We start from the raw sequence: 24,250 nt of genomic DNA on the forward strand, positions 1-24,250 counted from the left end.
TAGGTGGCCTCCCCCCAAAAAATTGGAAATATAGTACGCTGACTGTAGAAGCCATTTCTGATCCCCACCCCTTGATACGCCCAATGTGGTAATCACAATGGCCATGCTAACAGTTTGATGCAGTTTGACCAGTATTAATCTGACTCTCTCCCTAACCTAGCCAGAGAAGAGAGTCCTAAAGTTAGGACTCCTAACCATAAAACTCTGTTGTTGTTGGCTAAATTTGAACCCAGAAAATTGTTCACACACACAGATTAGCTTTCATGCGTTACCCAAATATATATTTGATTCAAAAGTGAGGCCGATCTCCCCGGCCTCATTCCCAAAATAAATAGATAACTTAAACATACATTATGCAAGAGCTAAATCTACCTATTTCAGGTCTTTCTTTAGGCCCGAAATGTTATCTAAATTATTAATTAGACATTAATTCACTTATCCAGACCAAGATCAACTCTCGATTTCATCACTAGCCTGCAATATTTATTGGATTAGGATCCAACTTGCTGCTCAACTTTCTTTCATGATTCTTTCATGAAATGGTTAATCGAGACTATGTTTTTATTGTACGGACTTTACTCATGATGATCAAGGTTAGGCCGAAATTTCAATCCTAAATTCTCGGTTCAGAGTGGATCAATTTGACTGAAATTTTTCAGCAAATTGCCTTTACATTATCTAGATTTTAACTATTATAGTGAGAAGTGCCAGCTCTTTATCTAATCTCCCTTAATGTATCTTTAATGCTAAATCTGTCTATTGCATTTTTTTTTTCAAATGCTATATGCATTCAATCAGGAAAATCGAGACGTCGTTTATTATTGTAGCAATTGTAGCCTACTTGAAAATCGAAACTATTTAGCCTAATCCTTGTCAAAACTTCAAACATTCAGAAGAAAATAATTTGATTGAAATTTTCACTATATTAAATTTTCGTTATCTATTTTTAAGTTATTATAGCAAGAATGGTCAACTCTTCTTTTAGATATTACAAAATGTATCTTCAGTACCGTATGTATGGAGGGAAAATAGGTACATATGTTCCGGACCCCCCCCCCCCCCACATTTTAGGGGGCCCCTACATTTTGGGTTAAGTACAAGATTTTGAATTCATACGATTGACTGGGATTCGTAACCTGGTCGACTTTTGGCTAAAGGTTCTCATAACATAGCCTTATAGACCGGAGGCTCAGCGCGGGGGGGGGGGGGTGTCCATCAAAAGGGCACAAAACCAGACCCAACTTTTCTAGAGTAAAATTTTGGGTAGAATACGATGCCGAGTGGTAATCAGTCCGCCGTTGGTGCGTTTTCGAGATATTCGGGGTCAAAGGTCAAATGGGTTCATTTGCACTGAAAGTGAATGCACAGTCATTCTTGTATTATGAAAAGAAGCTGAAAATGATCGAAAGTAATCACATTTTCAATAAAAAATGTAAACTTGCTAACTTCACTTGTAGTCTTAGTGACCCTGTAGGTCAAAAGGTGAAATTTACCGTTTTTTCACTAGGAAGATTTAAAGCAATAAAATGTCAACGTAAAATATAAAAACTAAAGCGAAACCTGTTTTAATTAATAATAGGAACATTTAAAATTTATCTTTAGATGGTCTTAGCACCGAACTTTTACTTTGGACGTCTAAAAAAATCTTGCATAACAGAACCAACACACTTTGAAACCTGTTTCAAAAATACGTAAAAACTGTCAAATCGAAATCTCTCCGATTTATTTTCACAACGATTGTTATACATAATGATACTAGTTATCTGAAAAACAATTGAATAGTTTCAGTGTTGGACTCCAGCCTGCTGGCCGCGTGGATTTCCGAGAATCCCAGTCTAGGAAAACCGACATTAATCTGTGACGGGAAAACACGTATCTGACGACGAGATTAAAAGTTTGCAAATTATTTTTTTTTGAGTTTTTATGAATTACGCCGGAACACGGACGCAGATAAAACCGACGAATGCATTGTACATAGTAGTTCACAGGATATATATGTCGTATTGGTAAATGTTAGCGGGGAAAATTTTGGCTGGCTTTGTGACTCGGCCTGCTGGCTGGAGTCCAGTCATGGAACTATCCAATTGTTTTTTTCAGACAACTAGTATCATTATGTATAGCATTCGTTGTAAAACTAATTCTGAGAGATTTTGATTTAACAGTTTTAACGTATTTTTGAAACAGGGTCCGAAGCGTTTTGGTTCTGATATGCAAGATCATTTTCGACGTTCCAAAGTAAAAGTTCGGTGCTAAGACCCCCTAAAGATAAATTTTAAATGTTCCTATTATTAATTAGAACAGGTTTCGCTTTAGTTATTATATTTTACGCTGACATTTATCACTTTAAATCTTCCTAGTGCTAAAACGGGAAATGTGACCTTTTAACCCCTGGGGTCACAAAGAACAAAGGTGAATTCAGCAAATTTACATTTTTATTGAAAGTGTGATTACTTTCGATCATTTTCAGCTTATTTTCATGATTCAAGAATGACCGCGCATTCACTTTCAGTGCAAATGAACCCATTTGACCTTTGACCCCGAATATCTCAAGGATGACGACTTAATTATTCTAAAAGTTACATTTATTCTTTGTAAATACCATACATTGCAATATATTATAACGTGTGTACAAGATAACGTAAATATGTAGCTAAAACTGAAAATCCTAGTCCAGATTTATGAGCTAAACATCCATCTGAAAAGATAATGAAAAAAGGATAGGATATTAACTGGAGATGTTTTTCAGTGTGGTTTTATGAGAGAAAAAGTATGATGATCCTATTAAGATTTTAACGGATCGTAATTCATTGGATTATATTGACAATCGATAGATCTAGTGTAATTGTGCATATAAGAAAAGTTTGACATAGAATACCACCGTGAATTCAAGTAAACGGTGACAAAGAAAAGTTTAAGTTTTATATTCTCACGTACCTTTCATGGCTGCCTCTCGTAATAATTTTCTACCAGTACTGAAATAATAATAATCATTATACGTGAGTCGGATATAATTTCCAGTTTGAACAAAATCATTGATAATAAATGAAATGGTGTTTTCTACACTGACTGAGTATACGCTATACAATGTGCTACGGCCAGTATCGAATTTCAACTATCAATGGTTACACGGGACCCCGGGTTTTCGTCCCATCTGAAAAATTAGACACTGTTGTTGTCAGCCTTCCGCGTACGACACCACTGATTATAGAGGACCACGCTAGCAAATTGCAGAGAACTTTCTCGGCCAAAACCTGGATCGAAACCGAGACCCCCCCCCCACCCCCTGGTTAGCGACCCAGCTCCTTACTCAGTGACCCCCGTCCCCCTTCAAAGCGTGACGGGGACTGCGTCTTCTTAAACAAAAAAGAAACCAATGATTATAATCTACCTTTCTTTCTCTAGATATTCAGCCACCAAAGGCATTGCAAAACATCCATCTCGTCTTTGCCATTTTAAAACCATATGCATCCAATCAGGACGCTGGAAATCTTCATAACCTAACGTTCCGCACAACACAGCTGAAATTTACACACATTTTAAAAGTATTTCATTTATCAGTGATCATGTTTTATCTAAAGCCCCCATCACACCAAACTAGTTCTCACTACGTTCTGAAAATTTTTGTCAAGCGGACTCAAACTGTGTGCGAATGTAGTTGTACGCAGTAGCAACTGTTTACGATCTGTTTAAAGCAATAATTTCATATTTTTAAGTTATATTTTTAAAATGTATTAAAATAAAGCCTTAAAATAAATGGTATCTATAAACAGTCCTACCTTGTTAAAGAATAATCCTATTAATCCTATAATTCAATATCGCCAGTTGAGAAATTGGCAAAAATATCATTTTCAACTTCAAATTCAAACGTTTGAAGATAGCTATTCCATGGGGGTGGGGGGTAAAAAAAACAAGGGAGGTAATTGTGTTATTATTTCAGGGGTGAATGATTTTTAAGTGTGAGAATGATACCTATGATCGTATAATAGTGAGTTGACAACCTATTGAGCAAAAGACAGAAATGATTATGTTTTGACTTTCTTAGAAAATAGGAAATTCTCGCTTTAAAAACCTTTATGGGCGGAATCGGACTAGCTTGGACGGGAAGGGTGCTATAAAACGTCGAGTCTGTTGTTCAACAGTGTCCCCGTCCTGCAATTACACGGAGTAACAACTACTTAAAACGAGATGGACGTACTGCGAACGGAATTGTCGTATATACTATGAACGAAATTGCCGCACTTCTATCCTACTAGGGACGTGTTACAACATCAATTATAGGCCCCATGTTTTTTTATTGACTTCATTGGCCTTGCGCCATTCCACCATGCCGACTTCTTGTTCAGGGGAGAGATGGGTGTCCTTCAGGGCCCGGGAACATGCTCACGGGGCTCAGCAACTTGGGCCTGCTCTGGCTGGCCGTCAGAGAAGCTGGAGGTTGGGGATCTTCGCCGATTCTTCGGGAAGTGCTAGTGACTGCTGTCCCACGGACAGTCCTTCTGGCACTTCTCTTTGGGGATCATGATGAAACACGGAAGGCGACTGTAGTACTAAATTTGAATGCCTTGATCTGCGCAGCTTGAAGTATTGAACGGGAATGCGAAATGGCAAGAACGCGTGGGTTTAAATAGACCTCGAGCCAGGATGGGACCTCACACGCAATAAGAGTTCGTTTGAATGCACTAAGAACGAGATGAGAACGAGTTGAACAGTCTCCTAACGGGGTGGTCGGGTTACGAACTAGTTAAAACCAGTTGCAGACGTATGGGGAGCGAGGAAGAACTAGTTACAATCTGGTTTAAAACCGACTACGGGCGGGCTTGGACATTTTGACATGACAAATTTACCCGATCTGAACTTGATGTGATTTGACCATGGACGAGGTACAGACGAGATGGGCATATTGAGGACTGTTTGTGAACGATCATATTATAGACATTATTTACATTCTACCCCAACCACAACACGTTCTATAATTTTCTATGACCAGGTAGGGTGTTTTTGAGAACTTGTTTGAACTTGTTTCGTGAGACGTGGGCTTAAACCCATAACTCAACTTATTTTGTAAACAAAACACTAGTAATTAAAATCAATAAGAACCGTATTTCAATCAGATAAATAATCCACTTTTATGAAATGAATAATTGAATTCTGAGAAATGATTAAAAATATCATTTCAAACCACAATCATTCTAAATTTTTTTTTCTTTTTTTAATGCCAGCTGAACACAAACATTTAGTAAATAAGGCTACGTGTAACGTGAATGTTTTATTGTTTAATATAGAACAAATATCTTCTAATGAAAGGATTGTTTCAATATTATATAACTTATTTCAATAAGGAATCTCGTAATTTTACGCAATTTGATATAGTTATGTATGATAATTTATTGACTTTTGACGTCATGCACATTACATGGGTAGATTTGAGAAGTAAAACATAAAAATAAAATAGCCATCATGTCGTTATATTTCTAAATAAATTACCGAGTTGATGGATTATAAGCACGAGATTGTACTTTAATAGATTAGTTTAGATCTCTAATTACAGTTTATCATTAATTTAACAATATTACTACAATACTGTCTATTTTTGTTCATATACATCCACAAACAGCATACTGCGTAATAAGTCAAGATCATTAGTGGAAAGCGAAATTTGATAAGCGGATTGGATTTTTTTTAAGTTTATTGTTTTGGGGATGTGGCGGGATGTGCATTTTGTGAAAGAAGCATACAAAACAGAGTGTAAACAATCCATTCAGGAGCCTTGACGAATAGACAAGCCGGCGTATTTAACTTCAAGTGGATTTGATTTTATATTTACTTTTGTGTTCCGAAAACTTCAATAAAGTCATGTCATATAAATTCAGAATATAACAATAATTCGCACAACACTACTGTAATAGTAGGCAGTAGGTTGCCAATCAGTATTTAAATTATTTACAAAAGCAGTCCAGTCTTTCCGAAAAGTTCACCCTTTGGAAATTAATAAAATCTTACCCGTTATGCGGCATTTTAAATTTTATTTTCTAATCACACGTTTATTTTCAATAACAACTCAAAGGTCCGGTGTTAACAATGTTTTACTTTATATATAGTGATTGTTTATTTTATTTGTAGCTTATTAGTTAATGATTATTCTAGCGTCTAGTCATCATGTTTATTGAACCGTGGTGATGTGCATAGACTAGAGCTTATTGACAATCAGCATGTGTAGTCCTTCTGACGTCACGCGCCTGTCAACTTGTTTATGGCTTTGATCGAAAACTAAAAAATGTTTTAGAACGTCTGACACATAAACGGTAATATATCGAATAATTTTAATCAAACTGGTGTAAAATAGTAGTAAACACTAGCCTCAAGTACATATCACTTTTATATGTTTCGTTTATATGCCCTTTAAGCACTATCAATACGGCGACTTACTTTGTTCCAGGAATAAATCTTGATCCATTTCATTTACAGAACCATTTTCCACCAATTTGGTAGATTCCACATAAATATTTTTACACATTCTGTTTAGTACTTCACGCGGGTTTGTTTGATTCGTGAACTCGTCAAAAGCATGGGGACATCCTAACTATAAAATATAAATAAAATTCAACAAGTACGTACATTTCATGAAACGAGTATACGCAAGCTTAATATGTCCCAAAATACTATTCTGATGTGTCCAAACAATCGTTTCCCTGTCCGTTGCCTGCTAGTCAGTTGTGCATTAGTCTGTTTACAATTTCTGGTATAATCTTAATATTACCTTTCTATCCTAGAATAGTATTTTTTAGGCGCCATGATTCAAAATTAGTTCACCACGCTTCATGCTTAAAATTAACATTGAAGGCGATAGAGTTCTGATTTAAAAGCTCTAGTATGTTTGTTTTTAAAGGTTCTTGGTGGCAATACATCGACAATCTCTGACATTTAACTTATTGCCACTTTCAAACTCAGGATTTTAAATTTACGTAACCCTAACCCAAGGATTTTACTTCTAGTATACGGATCCATGGCATAAGTTCAGCTTAGCGATATGGTCATTAAACATTTAACGATAGGGTGGGCTCGAATAACCACAAGACACCTACCTCCACCTGCATAAAAATCGACTTGATTTCCGAACTATAGAATTGAATTAGCTGAACAATAAATACACAGGCTTTCTGGTCGATTTCTACTTTATTTCAAGTATACCCTTAAGTGGCACAACCAAACCAATGAAAATTGTTTAGTGATTTGCCGTAGTCAGAAACTCATCAAGTCCTAAATTTTACTGGAAAATAACCTCTTCAACTTTTTGGGTTAACCCCCAATATCCGAATATAAATTCATACGTCGGAAATTGATAGGTTTGGGTTACGTAAATTTAAAATCCTGAGTTTGAAAGTGGCAATAAGTTAAATGACAGACAGTCAGACATTGTCGATGTATTGCCACCAAGAACCTTTAAAAACAAACATACTAGAGCTTTTAAATCAGAACTCTATCGCCTTCAATGTTAATTAAGCATGAAGCGTGGTGAACTAATTTTGAATCATGGCGCCTAGAAATATTATTCTAGGATAGAAAGGTAATATTAAGGCTATATAATGTTGATGAATTCCGCCCCCACAGTATGAACACAAAACCAATTAAATAATCATAATATGCGCTACCAACAGATGATTGATATAAAGGCAATGGTTTTATTCTAAAAGGAAAACGAAACAGCTATATGCAGCATTATAGAAATTCCAGGAATATTTTTGGCACCAATTGCATTAGAGAACATATTTCTTAAATGTGCATCCATCAAGTTGAAAATCAATAAGGAGAAATGTGTGTATTTTAGTCACCAGTTTACTGACTTTACTATATACAATGGAATTATGTCTGTTTTTGTATACTGCAGCAAAACACGTATTCAAAATAATGCTGCGATCACAACATTTCAAAGAGCGCACGGAAACTTTTAAGTCCTTTTTCCAGCACGCGGGACGAAGAGTACGATTATCGTTCTGACACTACGAAATATCGCGGTCCTTCCGTCCTAATAAATATGGGGGGGGGGGGGTACGAAATATCGCGGTCCTTCCGTCCTAATAAATATGGCCGGGGGGGGGGGGGGTGGCCGAATGGTTAGCTTGTGCGCGCTGTATCATAGATCTGTCATTGAGTCAACTGGCGTGGTTTCGAATCTCCGGTTGTACGTGACAAGGAGTAGGGTCGCCTGTCAAACCTCGTGGTTTTTCTCCGGATCCCCCACTGCTAAAGACCCCTACGCGCAAGCGAATTATTGAAATAAAATTAAACCATATGTTAGTCCCGAAATGACCTAGTTTGTGTCGAGTGGACGTTAAACCCCATTTCTTTCTCTCTCTATCCCTCTCCTAATAAATATCTTTTCCTGGTGATCTGAATATATTTGCAGTCGAGGGTTATGTATTTAGGATAGTGAATATCGAGGAAATTAACATCTATCTGTAAAGAAATGTTATTTAAACCCACGCTTTATTATTAGTATACGCCATATCACGATTTTTTCTGATTACTAGGCCTATATTAAAACGAAAATTGATCTTTAAAAATAATCACTGCATGCAAAAAATATTAAAGGATTAACTGGCATAAATATTATACGCTTGAATTTAATTTTCATTACTATGGCTTTTGTCGAACATTAATAATGATAAAGAATATTATAAGTTAAATGTGATCTTCCATGGGATATTACATCCTCCTAATGCGTCTTTCTTTACCATTTTTTATATATTTTTAATTCAAACGAATTTCATCAAAAGAGGGAATTCTGCTTATTTCTTATCTGCCTATTACTTGCAGATGAAGGAACGAAAAGTACAAATTGATCTTCAATTGCCAGAATAAGTAAGATATCAATTTTTGATCATTTTTTTTTTTTCAAAAGAAAAAGAAAAAAAAATCAATAGAATGATATTTAATTTGCAGTAATAACAGTAATATAAAGATCCCAAGAAAAATATATTCGCCTGATTTTCGCATGTCTTAAGGAAACAACGTCCTAAAAGCTGTTTTAAGAAGCAATATTTAGAGAAAGTAAATGCTGCACGCTATTAGTTTATATCTATTGAATTAAAGATGTCTGTTAGCCAGATATTTACAGCTTAAACATGACTTACTTCTAGTTTAATAATAATGACATCCTTATTAATGTAATGAAGTTTGTGTTGAGAAAACAGCGTTATCTTTAGTAATAGCTGAACGTCAAAAAGGATTACCATCAAAATTTACAACATGTAGGTCGAGAGATGAAGAGATATTGTTATAAGTGGGTGTGGTTAATATAATAAACGCTTTGTTTTTATACCGTCTTATCAGTACTTTTTTCGGTTAAAATAACAACCCATATTTGGTGCTTTACATAATGAAAAGGCGGATAATTAGAAATAATGAGAATTGGAAATAACACCTCATCAACAAATTACATTTTGACTTTGGTTTCTATGGTTTACTCCTTTGCAATGATAAAGAACAAATTTTGCTCCGAGGGTGCTCTCCGGGTCTACCTTTTCTTGAATTCCACAAGCCATTGGTCTCTAAATGGATACCTAAATTTGAACTCGGGAATCAAGGGTTTTCGCGTAAAGATAATAGTATATCACCAGGTATATTTTTAATGCTTACATATTTTCAGTGCTGCCCATCGCTCGAATGGGTTTTACGTCATCGAAAGGTAGTTCGATACGATTCGAAAGTTAATGGGACTAACAGATGGTGGTTGTTTACAATCGACATGTAGGCGTATACTGACTCAATGGCCGCATATATTCCATAATAAAATCATATTACGAGTATAAAAAGTACCGCGGGTAATAAAGACTTCTAGAAAAGGTTATCCTTGTCGAAGAGAAAAACACATTCCTATCAGTGCCAGGTTAAAGCATAATGTGAACAATCTACAGTCTCACAATTAGCAGGGGCGTCATGAAATAACAGATTCTTTTTGCTTTTAAAATTTCATGCGACTTTTATTTGTACTGTAGTTTTGGCTTGTGGTATTAGATAATTACAAGGTATGTTGCTGTTGTTCACGCAACAGCTGTTTTGACTAGTACAGCCCCAAGTTAAATTTGATTGTAGATCTATAACTTTAATAACCTTCGAAAAAATGAATAATAAAATATGGTATTTTGTTGAATAATGAGATTGTGTATGTCATGCCCGGGGCCTAATTTAACACATAATATGTGGGTGCCGTATTGATTAGCCCAGTCGGGACAGAACAGTAGGACGTTAAACACCATTTCATTTCATTTCATACGTGTGGAGAGAGGCGACGAAGCGTTTTTCGCCCGTGGCATAGGCCCAAATTCATAGGGCCATGCTGGTTACTTTGAATCGTGGATCGCGGTGACAAAACGTGATGGGCGAACACACACAGAAACATCTTTGATTTTATTTATATAGAATATAACTTATGAATAAAAGATACTTTCTAATTATATCTTTATAGCTTTGACATCCGCTAATTGGCGTTTCAAATCAGTAGTGAAGAATGACCTATAGTGTTTTTGACACATATTACAAATATTTGTATACTTACATGTTCTGCTAGTACAAAATATAATAATTGATGTGTGATGAAATAACGTACTGTATTTCCTTTTGTCATAAAATGCCAACAATCAGTTGTAGCATTACATCTTGGTATTTTTCTGAAAGTAATCATTTTAGAAGTCTAATTAAAGGAGTAGTTTCATAAATATATTAGAATATAGGAGCCATGGTGACTTGGTGAGTATGGCGCTTGCTCACTCACGAACCGGAAGGTTCGGGGTTCGATTCCGGTATTATTGGAGAAAGTTCCTCGGAATTTTCCAAACTGCTTTCCTCTTGCCAGTGGTACAGGGATGAAGGTCTGCGAAGGAAAAATAAGTCTAGTCGTTCGGGTGGTGTGTAAAACCGAAGTGCCTCGTGTAAAAGAACCTTTAAAAGTCTAATTTCGACGAAAAGTAAACTATAAAAAAAAGCCGCTTCTAGCGCAACATGGCGTATGGCAACTATCTGAAACTGGTCAAACCAAGAAGTTCAAATTTTCATTTTCAATGGGCTTGGCATCATTACACGACAAATGAGAATCTTATATGTACGGGCCGCTTCCCCGACAATTTTTTGACACACAGTATAAAAAAAACATGGTGCCGAACAGACCGATAGTTTTATGCATAGAAAATGAACTTCTAGAATACATATAGTAACTGGTCACTAACAACAAGTCGCTAGTGCTAGTAATTGTCAGATTATTGTATCATATTATTGAACTGCACCAGTTCAACACGATACTTTTTACTGAATAATAAGTTAATTTCATACCCTTTTCATGGAGAAATTGTACTCCTCTGGGTACAAAACATCGGGTGAGTCGTGTCGTGAATACAGTGTTGTTGTTTTTTTTGTGTATAATATAAATGAAATTATTTCATAACATAACACACTCCCCCTCCAGATATTAAGTTCTAGTTTGCTAACTGGAGGGGAGTATGTTATGCTATGAAATAATTGTATATGAAATAAACGTGCGAGACATAAAATAAACTATATATTCCATTACTTATTTCAATATTCCTTGGATAGTTTTGAAAACTTTAAAAATTTTACTACACAAAAAATCAAAGTTTTTGAAACTATCCTATAATTAAAGATGCATTATGTAAGATTTAGATAAAGACCTGCGAGTTCTCGCTATACTAGTTAACAAAATAGATACTTGGCGTCATCTATTTATGTTAAGCTAATAAACAAGGTCTCGATTATCCATTTTCTTAATTAAATAATTAACTACTAATCGTGTTTAAATCCGTTGAAAATCAAAATCATCCGATGATCTAGAGCGTTGATTATGGGATTGGCATGTGAATAAGATAATGTCTAATTAACAATTTATACAACATTTGAGGTCAAACGAAAGATATGGTTTTATGATAAAATAACACCAAGTACGAACAATCCAAACCATAACACAGAATTCGAAGTCCTAAAAAACGTTATAGGCAAAATAGTGTATTCAAGCAAAATAGTGTAATCAGCAAATGGACTGCTCCTCGTGTACAAAATACACGACAAACAGTGGTAACAGGTGTCCGGAAGTAACTGGCCTTCGGTAATAATTTTAAATGGCAAATACACTAACTGGCGTTGAAATCTTTCTGGTTCTTTCGAACAAATTCGAGATCACCAGAAAACCCAAAATAAAACAGAACGATTCTAATAATTTAACACCTGTTTTAACATTTAATCCTTCTCAAGAAAGAGGGTTGCCCATTATAAAGGGGCGGTTGGGTATTTTAATGAATAATAGTCGTAAATTAAAATTTATCCTAAATAATTAAAAAATTGTAAATAGTCAAAAACGACCTCAAAATCTTAGAAGAATATTAACATCATCAAAATTTGATTCTGATATTTCGGTACCCCATGTATCCAAGTGTGGGGACCTACGATGTAAGACATGTTCCGATATAGGAACATTTGTCCAAATGATAAAATATGTTAAATTCTATGTAAAACAAAATATGAATTGCAAATCGAAATATGTAATTTACTTATTGATATGTACATTGGAAAAACTACTGATCAGTTGAATTTACGAATTAACCAACATAGTTCTAATATAAAACTCGCAAGAAATAAAGTCTTGCCGGTGAGCGAACATTTGGATATTTGTGGTAGAGGTCAATTCAAGATTTTTCCTTTGTACAAACTCAATATTAATGATAATGTTCTCTTGGAAACAAAAGAAACAACTTTATCTCTAAATATAACCCAACTTTGAATGCTAAGGGGTGGTTATTTTTTGAAATAATTACCCCTTATCATTCTAAAATAACGTTTGATGTTTAATTAATGTTATTTCATTTTAGTTTTTCTTTTAATGACGTAACGTTATTGTAACAGAATAGTAACGCATTAAAATGGCCTGACGATTCGTTTGATAACGATGAAAGTGCTAACCAAAAATTTAATATTTAGTGTTTTTTCTCTAATTTAACCACTTTACGGTAAGCCTGTTGAGTCCCTAAATGGCTCATTAACATCATTGTAACAAATAGGAATAAGCAACCCCCAATCAACATACCATACCAAGCCAATATTGGCTGAAAAGGAAAATTTACATGGACGACGGTAATGCGGGCCCGTAGCCACGAGGTGGCTATGGGGTGGCTAAGCCCCCCCCCCCCCAAAAAAAATCGAATTAGCCCCCCCCCCCCCCCAAATATATCACCGACAATAATGATTTTTTAGGAGTGTTCAAATTGGTAGGCGACCCGTAGGCTCGTAGCATGGTCCACCGAGGCCTGCCTGTCATCATCACCTCCTGATACTCTTGTCTTGATGCCATACGTGCGTTGTACATAACTACTGTACGTGACAGGAAGAACAAATAGTTCAAAATTTGCTCGAGCTCTTGATGGTACCAGAGGCTGCATAATTTATCTCCATTTTCCTGGGACCTGCCCTTTTATACCCGGGTTACGGGTTTAAAAGAGGCCCTGGTTTATTTGTTCGCCTACAAGGCGCCGGTTCCAATTTTTGTATTTGCCTACAGCCGATGTAGGGTGCCTATGGGCGCCTAAAATGTAGGTGCCTATTGTGCAGTCTATACTGTAATTCTATGAATAGAAAACCTAAAGTTTACTTGAAATTTGATACTACAGCTGTTCTCCGCGTAAATCAAAAGACACTCTCTACTACCCTCAAGATGATATTGGCGGGAGGAGTCGAAGAAGGAAATTTCAGAAAATTCAGCCATAAAACCCTGTCTGAGGCACTTCAATTTGAGGCCCAGCGCCCTGTTTCTCGAAATCTTAACTAAAGACAAAAATCCAAATTTTAGAAGATACTTCAATTTTGATTGGCTAAGCACTAAAATCAGTCTAATATTATCCAATCAAATTACTAAAATTTCGTGAAACAGGCCCCTGGAATGCACTCAGATGCGAGCATCAAATTCTCAAAATTTTCTGGGGGAGGACCCCAAGACCTCTTTCCTGGCTTGTGTCATCGGCGCTTCGCGGTGGCCGGCTTTAGCTGGCCACATCCTCAGCCCCTCCAAAATATTCCATAGCCCCACCAAATTTTACGAGCTGGCTACGGGCCCGCGGTAATGGTAAGCTAAAGATGATGCCAACTTTTTTGTTTCTTCGAAAAAGCCTAACACTTCGCCAATTCATATACGAGTCACTTCCACGTGCATATAGGTGGATACTTGTTTGATGTGTGCCAGGGCCGTGTGGGGGTGAGGAGGGGGTGCTTAAGAGTCTGACGTTTAATTTTCAGATAGCAAAGTGGTGTTCTTTAAATGAAACTGATTGTTGATTGACGTGTTTAGAAATTATATTTTGTTAGTTGTCATCATAAGATGTAATCAGTATTCATTGATCGTGCGAGATCTCCCATATGACACAGTTTGTTTTGCTTATTTGCAACATGTTGTATTGTATCCCATTATGTTTGTCAGTTTGAAATAAATTCAATTTTTGCTTTACTGCCGTTGGACATTTTTATCATCAATGAGTTCATTGTTAAAATATCTATGTAGGTCTGGAAGCTAATATTCTGTTCACCTTCAACAATAAAACAGTTTCCGTGTTACAGTATTCTTCATTCCGAGATCAGGGCCCTGTTTCACGAAATTTTAACTAAAGATAAAATCCAAATTTTAGTAGATACTTCAATTTTGATTGGCTAAGCACTAAAATTAATCTAATATTATCCAATCAAATTACTAAAATTTGGATTTTATCTTAGTTAAAATTTCGTGAAACAGGCCCCAGGATTATAGAACGAACAAAACTAGTTATTCTGTAACTGTTAGTAAACTAATCAATTAATTACTATAGTAAAACAAAAGCTGTGTTTATTATTTGAAAGGGCAAACTGTACCTATATCGAGAATATACAAATAAAGAAGGTGGTGTAGCATAGTTTATAGCATCTTCAATAGAAGGTTTGGCCTTTTTTTTTTAACTCTGTAGATCACATCAAGGCTAGATGTTGTAAAACGCGGTCGCTGCTTCAGGGATACGAGTTTATAGTTATGTCAGCTGTCTACATGCCTACCAGGCCAGTAGCGGAGGGACAGTGAACTTTTCGGGGGGGGGGGGGGGCTGCCTACGGGGCCGATGCCTACCTGTTACATATATTGTTTATAGTTTGATTTTACTATTTAATTATGTACTTCCACTTGTTATACGAACCAGTCCCACGGCTGAATCGTTAATTAAAAGGGACCATGCATACAAAAATACATAAACCTTTTTGTGTGTTTGTTTGTGAGGGGGGGGGGGGGCCTAACCCCAGACTTTCTGGAAAGGCCGTATTGGTGTGGGTTAACATAATAGTTGCACGCTGTCAATGGTTATTTATATAAGACAAATCGAGTTATATTTTGTGATTGAATTGACGTATACGTGCTTAGATACCAACCTGCCCTGTTCAGTATAAGAACCAATCAATCTGGCATAACACATATCACCATATTCTTCTTCATAGTCCTCATATGTGCCTATCTTTACGTTATCTAATTCGTGAAAGTGATGAGGGGTATATTCTAATAAATAAGGTTTATCAATGACGGGTAGAAATCTTTTATAGTAATCTGCATCGGCTTCCTGTAGGTAAGGCAGCGATCTAAAAGAAGTGGTAGACACGATTTCCTTCAATCTTCGAAGTGTGTCAACTAGTTCTTCTTCACAATCTTTCTTTTCGCATTCTTTAACAGCTTCAATAATTTGGCCTTAAATAGAAAATATGTAATGTATCGTTAGTTTACATTATAACAACATAGTAATGGTACCTAGAGAAAAAAAAATCTATTCAAATGAAGTAATCAGTACCATCCGTACCTTTGGTCAACATTTTCTAAAAAATTTTAACCTATTCAAATTATATCTCAAAACCAAACTAATTACCCTCGATTCTTTTACAGTCCTTATAAGAAAGGGGAATAAACGCTGAAATGTAGAATAATTTGTTTATGATCAATGATGTATGCTAACAGCAAGTTTCCCGCCGGGTAATGACATTATTCATTTAAATTTTATTGGTTTGCTTCATGCCTAATTTTCAGTTAATCACATCCTAAATCAATTATGGTTGTACATGTATATGGCATATTGTACAATTTTATTTCAATAAAAGTCTTTAACAGTGAGGGAAAGCGGGGGTCCAGGGAAAGAGGGGGTCCGGAGAAAACGGGCGACTTTAATCCTTGTCACGTACAAGCTTGTGATTGAAACCACGCCACCTGAATAAATGACAGACTTTATGACCACCCACCACTCCTAAACTCGGTTTGACAATGCGTTGGCTTTGCGACTATATTTACGTTTATCAACGTAAAAAGTAAATTAAATTATTCTAGGAGACGGGGTGGCTATAACAATAATGCACATCTCTTATCAGCGACATTATTTAATTTTTTTTTTTTTAAATTTCCACAAATGAACCAACGCAAATAGCTGAACAATTAAACCGCTTATATCAACTTCAACGTAGTGTGCCCATTCGTCTGCGATCTGTAGCGTCCTCCGTATTTTAATGACGCCCCTCTGCATACATGTACTGATGTAGGCGCGTTGTGGACCAGGGCCCTGTTTCTCGAAATCTTAACTAAAGATAAAATCCAAATTTTAGTAGATACTTAATTTTGATTGGCTAAGCACTAAAATCAATCTAATATTATCCAATCAAATGACTAAAATTTGGATTATATTTTAGTTAACATTTCGTGAAATACAAGTGTTATATCTGTACTGCCTATTGTAGGTCTTTTTTTTGTCTTCACTTAATGCTCTATAAATTATTATTTAGACATTAATTCACATCAGCCCATAATCAAGTCTTTAGGCAATTGGATGGATTAGATATTGAGTGAAGTAGACAATGCATGCCATATCTACGTTAAACGTTAACATTGTGGCATCCACAGTGACGCCCGAATGAAGAACTAGAAATCGAGACTTTGACAATCGGGAATATGAACTGTCAATCCGCTCAGAATAAAGTGGTCTGTCTGACATCTTGAATATATATTCATTTTTCATTTTCTATTTTTGAACTATTATAGCAAGAATGGGATGCACCTTATCTAATCTCACATAATGCCTCTTTATGAATGAATCAAGTTTAAAATTCATCGCATACCTAAAATATATTATGTCTGGATCAATATTTGGACAAGTCCCCGGGAATTTCGTTGCGACGATCCTGATAATATGTGGTACTTATCATAGCCATAAATGACTACATTTCGATAAATAATAATGACAATATTCCATGACTAAAACTGCTTGCATTATGAAACGCATAGAGCAATCTTGAATCAACAAATTTTACGCCAAAATCTTAATTATGCATAATCATTTGAATTTTAGATAATATGATGTGTAGACAAATTTCCTTGTTGGTCACTTTTTACAATACTTTGAATGCTATGAACAAAAAAACGCTCTTGTCGGTGATTAGTAGTTCTAAAATCAGAGACTGTACGAACGTTACATTTTCTAAATAACATTAATAGGTTGAGAAATAATGCCTATTCATTTGAAGTGTTGGGTTCTCGTATTTTTATACCAACTACTTCAATTGTTTGATATTTTCCGAACATTCGAGTAGTGATTTAGTTCGAATTTCCGGCGTGGTTTCCCCTTGTTAGTGTGGTGCAGGACGGAGGACGTGACAAGGGACAACGTATTATAGTCGTACGGATGGCCCCAGATCCCGTGTACACATTAACGTGTACATAAAAGAACCCTTGACAGTGGGCAAACTTTCTCTAATAGAACAGTATGCCAGTCTTTATTATCCTAGTCGGTGCAGAAAAGTAGGACGTTAAACCCCATTTATTTTAATTTCATTTCCGTAACATTTTATTCCACGTAAGAGCAGTTTAGTTTATGTCTTTTATTTTGATTCCCCTATACTAGTGTGTAATCTAAATAAAAGCTTACCTTCTGCCAGTCTCAAACCATACAAACCATCCACATTTAAATCGCTGTAGTCTTCAGAAAAGAATTTTGCCGCTCTTTCAACGCCGATTAACACTTTTTCGAAAAGAAAACGATTTTCTGGCAACGTTAAACATAAACAATATTGTGTTAAACATAGCAAGGCCAGGTAGGTCTTTACGGCTGCCATTGTAACCAAAAAAGGGTAAATCAAATGTATTAGTATACAGGATCAAATGAAACTGTTATCAGCGTGTTAAATCGACAGCTGGTATCTTTCAATCAAATATGCCTCGCTTTATATTACAGATTGTTATGATTATACCACCTTTTTATAATATCGAAACACGATTCCATAATACTTCTGCGGCAGAGCTACATGATTGGTGCCACGTGATGAATTGTGACTTCCCATCAAAGGCTGTTTCTATTTGCGACACGAGTTAATCACTGATTATAAAATACCACCAAGTTCAGGATAACAGAACTCTGACTTTCTGTGTTTTAATTACAGAAGTTTTAAGGTGAACCATTTCTATGGATCATTAACACTAATTAATTCCATCAAATCCATTTTCACTGTGCGTACAGAATTAATCCATTGGAAAATCGCGTTTTAATTTCCCTAACGGGGAAGATGAAGACTATTTTTCTGATTAATATAAGAAATCTTATTAATCTGATACCAGATGAGATACACAATTCCTATTCAAGAATATTTTATGTAAACCCACACATGTTATTTTTAAATAAAATATCGCATGCACGTTATTTAAGATATATTACTTTATGTTTCTATTTTGGGTGATCTATACCTTTATACGATCAATAGAGGTTATGGCTATTCAATCCAGTCATGTAAAAAAACAAACATTGCCCTTGGACTATCTTAAAGGGTGGCGCCCATAGACACATACATGAAAATAGTTTCACTTTTTGGCTTTATTTAGAATCAAAGCATTTGCTTCAGGGCCATGGTTAATTAAATATGTTCTTTGTTATTTAAACTTTGGAGTGCTATTCACCTTCAGTATGTTCTTAACATACATGAAATGTTCTTAACATAACTCAACGATGTAATAGAATGGTGACGTTTACAGACATAATTTTCATTAAACATTTTGCCAGTTTACCATCTGTTTTTCGTAAGTTGTTTATATTGCAAGATGCTTCTTAGTCACTAGTGTATTGTTCTGATAGTGTCTCGAAGTAATTTTATTGATTTATTGTCACTTGTTCTTTAGCTACATATTGTGAAGTGTATAGTTTACATGGCAGGGTACACGTAATAACCCCCACAATGATGTATTCTGGTGGGTTCAGGTATATAATGGCTTGATTCACCATGACTTTTGTTTTTAGATTTAAATGTTTCCACTTTTGTAGCTCAATCAGCGAATCAATTGCATTTTTCTAAAGTCATAATATCTTTAAAAATACGTGCATTTAAAATGTAAAAATAATTGTTGTTGACTTAAGTCGGTTGTTCACTACTTATAGTGTTCAAGTTAACAGGGATAGATAGCTACTAAGACCAGCCGCGTGCCTCGAAGTCACGTCATGTAAATAAAGTGGTCATTCATAACAAATAATCTCGAAAAAAGCTCGTCATTATACAGCTTATTGCTTGAGAAATCTTCGCCAGTCGGTAAAAAAAATAATAATTTTCGATTTGTCGAGATCTGGCTATACTGTTATATGGGGGTGTTAATATTAATTTAAATCCGAAATCTGAGAGAAATCTACCAATTCAACGCCGTCGTTTTAATCATAGATTCTAGCGGTTAAGCCGACGCTCTTGTAAAAATGTCTTACTCATATAAGCCAGTGTTGTCGCGGACTAAAAGACAAACCATTGTAACTATTTTGACCTCGTCGCCATCGGTTAAAAATGGTTTGAGTAAATTGAGTTAATTACGTTTTCTTTTTTTGTGTCAATAAAAACAACCTTTTTTATCTGGTTTAACTATATCCCTTGATCCTGAAAATGTGCACCTAGACACCAATATTGCGATCATCAATGGTTTAGAAGCTGAAATATTGGTAGATATTATAATTTTACATAGCGGAAATCTTGGTGATCCAAGATGGTCGCCATAATCTATTTGGAGTAAGTATGGTGCCTTGTCTAGATGATCCTTGACCTTGTTAATGTAGGACTGCGATCTTAAATGGGTTAGAAGCTGGGGTATTGGTCGACATTGGTTTTTACAAAGTGGAAATCTGGAAGATCTAAGTTGGCTGTCATAATTTATTTGGGACAGTGGTGTCTATCCTATCAAATAAGGCAATAAGTAGCATCTAGGTGAAAAGTTGCTCTTTTGCTATAATACTCTCCAAAAAAAGTAGGGAATATTCAGAAACAATACAAAACTGCGGAAATGCACTGCTGTTTTTATTATAGGTAACCAGTGTATGTTAATAACATATTGTCTACACATGAACATAAACAGTTCATATGGGCGGCTTATCCGACGGCCCCATTTCACTCGCAAAGGGATACACTGTCAAAATTGAAAATGGACGTTTTTGATTTTTGTCTTAATTCGTCGTGGCATGCTCCTAATCAACCGTCCAATCACGATTTGGGGCAATCTAACCCACTCCTCTTGCAGTGACACGGCCAATTATTGCAGTGTTGTCGGTTAACGTTGACGTCGACGAACATGTCCAGGGGAAAGGTCAGGACTCATGGCTGGCCAAGGCATATGGGCAATATGGTGACGCTGGAGGTAGTCATTCACAACACGAGCGCGGTGGGCACGGGCATTATCATCTTGATAGATGAAACGTCGAACTTCACGTTGAGCAAAGGACAGAACTATCGGTGCCAGGATGTGGTCACGGTAGTACACGCCAGTGACCCTTCCTTAAACAATGCAAGTCTGTTCTGCCAGTCATGGTGATTCCCCCCCCCCCCCCCACACACACACACCATAACAGACCCGCGCCCGAATCTGTCATGCTGTTTGACGTTAAGGTTAGCATGACGCTCATTTACACGCCTCCAAACGCGAGCACGCCTATCGGTGAAATCTGGTTTCATCCGAGAACATTACACACGCCCATTGACGATTACGCCAATTTCTACGCTGCCTACACCATTGACGCCTGTTTGCAATGTGCTGGCGAGTTAATGGAAGCACAACATGCGGTCGTCGCGCATGCAAATGGGCTGCATGTAGCCGATTTCTAATCGTTTGGGGTGTAACCGGAATTCCTGTAACTTGGTACAAGTTTACATAATGCTGATTGGCCCTTTGTCCTCGATTTCGCAGGACCTGTGTACGAATGTATCGATCCTGGGCATGTGTAGTGGCTCTAGGACGACCCAAACGAGGTCCATCATCAAGATTGTGTGTTTGTTGGTACCGGTTCCACAGTCTGTTGATCACAGACTGTGACACATTAAGCATGTTGGCTACTGCTAGCTGTGTAGAACCCATTTGAAGCATGCCAATAGCACGTAGAGGTTCATCGTGTTGAAGACGTCGCATTGCAAATTAAACGTAACACACTAAATCAAAGATACGCTAAACAGTTAATCTTATGCAAGAACCGATAGGAAAGCAAACATGGATATGATAAACCAGCACGCAGCAGTTTTCATCAACCCTTCCTAGAAGCGTCAAATTTGACAATGAACCCCTTCCATGTGTATGGCGCTAATGCGTGTCGCACGTACAGCTCAGTGGTTCTGTTGGGGCGATAAGTTCTTCATCTGTGAACATACTCTCAAAACATGTCAAGTGTCCATGACTATTTATCATATCACAACCTGCATAGGTATTTGCATTTCAATATCCCCTACTTTTTTTTTTGAAGAGTATAGAACAAACCTTTCTGGTGCTTATTATGTTCACCAATAATCATTGATGCGTTAGGATAAAATCGATTTAAGAATTTGTTGGGAGAGCAACTTTAATATTTTTGTGACGTGGCCTAATGAACATGGAAGCACAATGAATCGGCCATTGAAAATTGTGACCCAAAAATTGTATGGTGAAAAAGAAAACCGTTATAATTGATTTACAATCGGCGAAGCGTATCACGTAGTTTGTGTCACCTTACCATTTATTTCGCTATTCAGTTCTTGGTTAGTCACGATTAAATTATCATAAAATTCCTATGCACAACAAACCGTCTTTATAATACACACAAATCATACTGACTTGTCCCTTTGCTTTTATCTAAACTTGTATTTAAAGTGGAGCTAAATCGCTGATTTTTGGGACCTAGAAATTGTCACAAATGGGTCGCAACGCATTTAATAATGTAATATGAATGTATATAATCTGATTTACATTCAATCGTTTCCGTTTTTACTCTAATTTCAAATCAGTTATGCTCTGCGATATACGCGAGAAGTCTCAATCGAATGGCAATCTCTAGCCTCTGGTTATTTCAGTCTACACTGGTACTATTTATTGCGAAAGCTCTCCAGATAAGAATATGCCGTCACCACTGAATTATTGACATGTCTAGACCCGTTTCTCTAGTCCTTTATTATAAATGTCGCTGAAACGCATTCTGGTACACGATTCGTGTACCAATGGTAAAATTATTTTATCTTAAATATTGGATATCAGAAGCCCATCTTTTCCCCGGTAAGATCACACCAATGTTGGTTTAAATTGACAAATAATTTGTGTTTTCAATGTCGAAGACTGTAGATGATATTGAGTAAAAGACTTAGCTACTTTAAAGACATTGGTATCTATGTGGAAGACGCATTGGTAGTATATTGAGTGATTTTAAAGGCGCGAAAGCTAAAAAAGAAAAACAACAAAACACAAATCTTTATAAATTGTAACCAGTCGTGCGTATTACCAACTTAGATCAGTTTACGCCAATAACGCGGTATTAAACCAAGCGAGAGAATTGCACACAAAGCAAAGACACAGCAATACTAAAAACAGCCGATTATATTCCTCAAGAAGATATAATGCATTTTTTTTTTTAAAAAAGAAATTAAATAAGTTGTGTTTGGAAGTTCGAGGCCCATGTCAGGGTAATGTTATCGGAGTTTTCCCGGTATTCTGGTTCTCAAGTGTATATTTTTTCACAGTTATACTCAGACAAGAAATTTGGTAAGATTTATCAAAATAATATAGAACTAGAACTGCGATGCAGTAATGACGGGTTTCATCGGTGCCACGTTACCCTTGAACTTATATCACTTCCGGTGCCACGTTATCCTTGAACTTATATCACTTCCGGTGCCACCTTACCCTTGAACTTATGTCACTTCCGGTACCAATGAAACCGTTAAACAGATTTCCACATTAGCATTGCGTACGGGTTATAAAATGGACGCAGAAACAACCAAATCCAACAATATCAATTACATTTATACATTTGTTACCATGTGTTACATATGTTGAAAAAGTGGTCCTGACAAAATTCGTTATTTCACAGTAACGGAAGAAGTTAGAAGCAATTTTTTAGCTATCTATAGCATCGTATTAAATCATTATATATTTTGGATGCAACTAAATATCATAATTGTAAATGAATATTGAATAACATTCATTTGAAGAATATATTATTTTGAAGACTAAAAATAGAATATATTATTTTGAAGACTAAAAATACAGTTTTTGTCAAAATGTTGTCATTTCCGGTAAAAATACATTTTTGAAATTGTTTTTATAAAATCGCAAATGGCATTAGGCATCAAATGGTGAAACTTTTATAAAAATCAAATAATAATTAACAATTTCATGGACCAAAAACTGTTAAAAGTGACTTGCAGAAAATCGTCTATTCCCGCAACTGAACAAGTTAGAAACCATTTTGTGATATCTATATGATCGTATGGGTTCATTCTATTTGTTGAATAGAATTAAATATAATACTTTTAAACACATAACAAATAGGACTCATTTGAAAAATATATATCTGTTTTGAAGGTTAACAATACAGTTTTGGACAAAATGGCGTCACTTTTACAGACAAAATAACGTGAAAAGAGACTCATGCAAAACTGCCCATTTCTCGGCAACTGCTCATATTACAAACTAATTTCGGCATAGATTGCCTTCATATACATACATGCTACAAGTATATGAACATTACATAGAAATATTCTAAAATATGAAATGCCTGAATGGGTTGTAAATTGGCTAATTTTGCACCATTTCTGACCTTTAAATCAAAAATTTAAAAAAGATTGAGTTCGATATTTTTTGCGCCTGTCATAGGGCATTCTTCTTGATCTATCAGATTTGTAAAAAAATTAATATCTGCTTGCGTAAAATTCCGACCGGTCAAAATTGTAAATTTTCGCA

At 36.0% G+C, this 24,250-nt stretch overlaps 1 protein-coding gene across 1 annotated transcript; it reads right to left on the reverse strand.

Moving 5' to 3' along the window:
• Positions 1-2,564: 2,564 nt before the first annotated feature.
• Positions 2,565-18,739, reverse strand: LOC126823292 (UPF0764 protein C16orf89 homolog). The gene is made up of 7 exons (XM_050552038.1): positions 17,964-18,739; positions 15,439-15,748; positions 10,556-10,667; positions 6,427-6,580; positions 3,389-3,518; positions 2,935-2,972; positions 2,565-2,695 (listed from the first exon to the last, which is right to left on the reverse strand). The coding sequence occupies exons 1-7, from the start codon at positions 18,148-18,150 to the stop codon at positions 2,616-2,618; spliced, it is 1,011 nt and encodes a 336-aa protein (XP_050407995.1). The 5' UTR covers positions 18,151-18,739; the 3' UTR covers positions 2,565-2,615.
• Positions 18,740-24,250: the final 5,511 nt, after the last annotated feature.

This window comes from Patella vulgata, chromosome 6 (genome assembly GCF_932274485.2).
Source record: "Patella vulgata chromosome 6, xgPatVulg1.2, whole genome shotgun sequence".
NCBI lineage: Eukaryota > Metazoa > Mollusca > Gastropoda > Patellidae > Patella > Patella vulgata.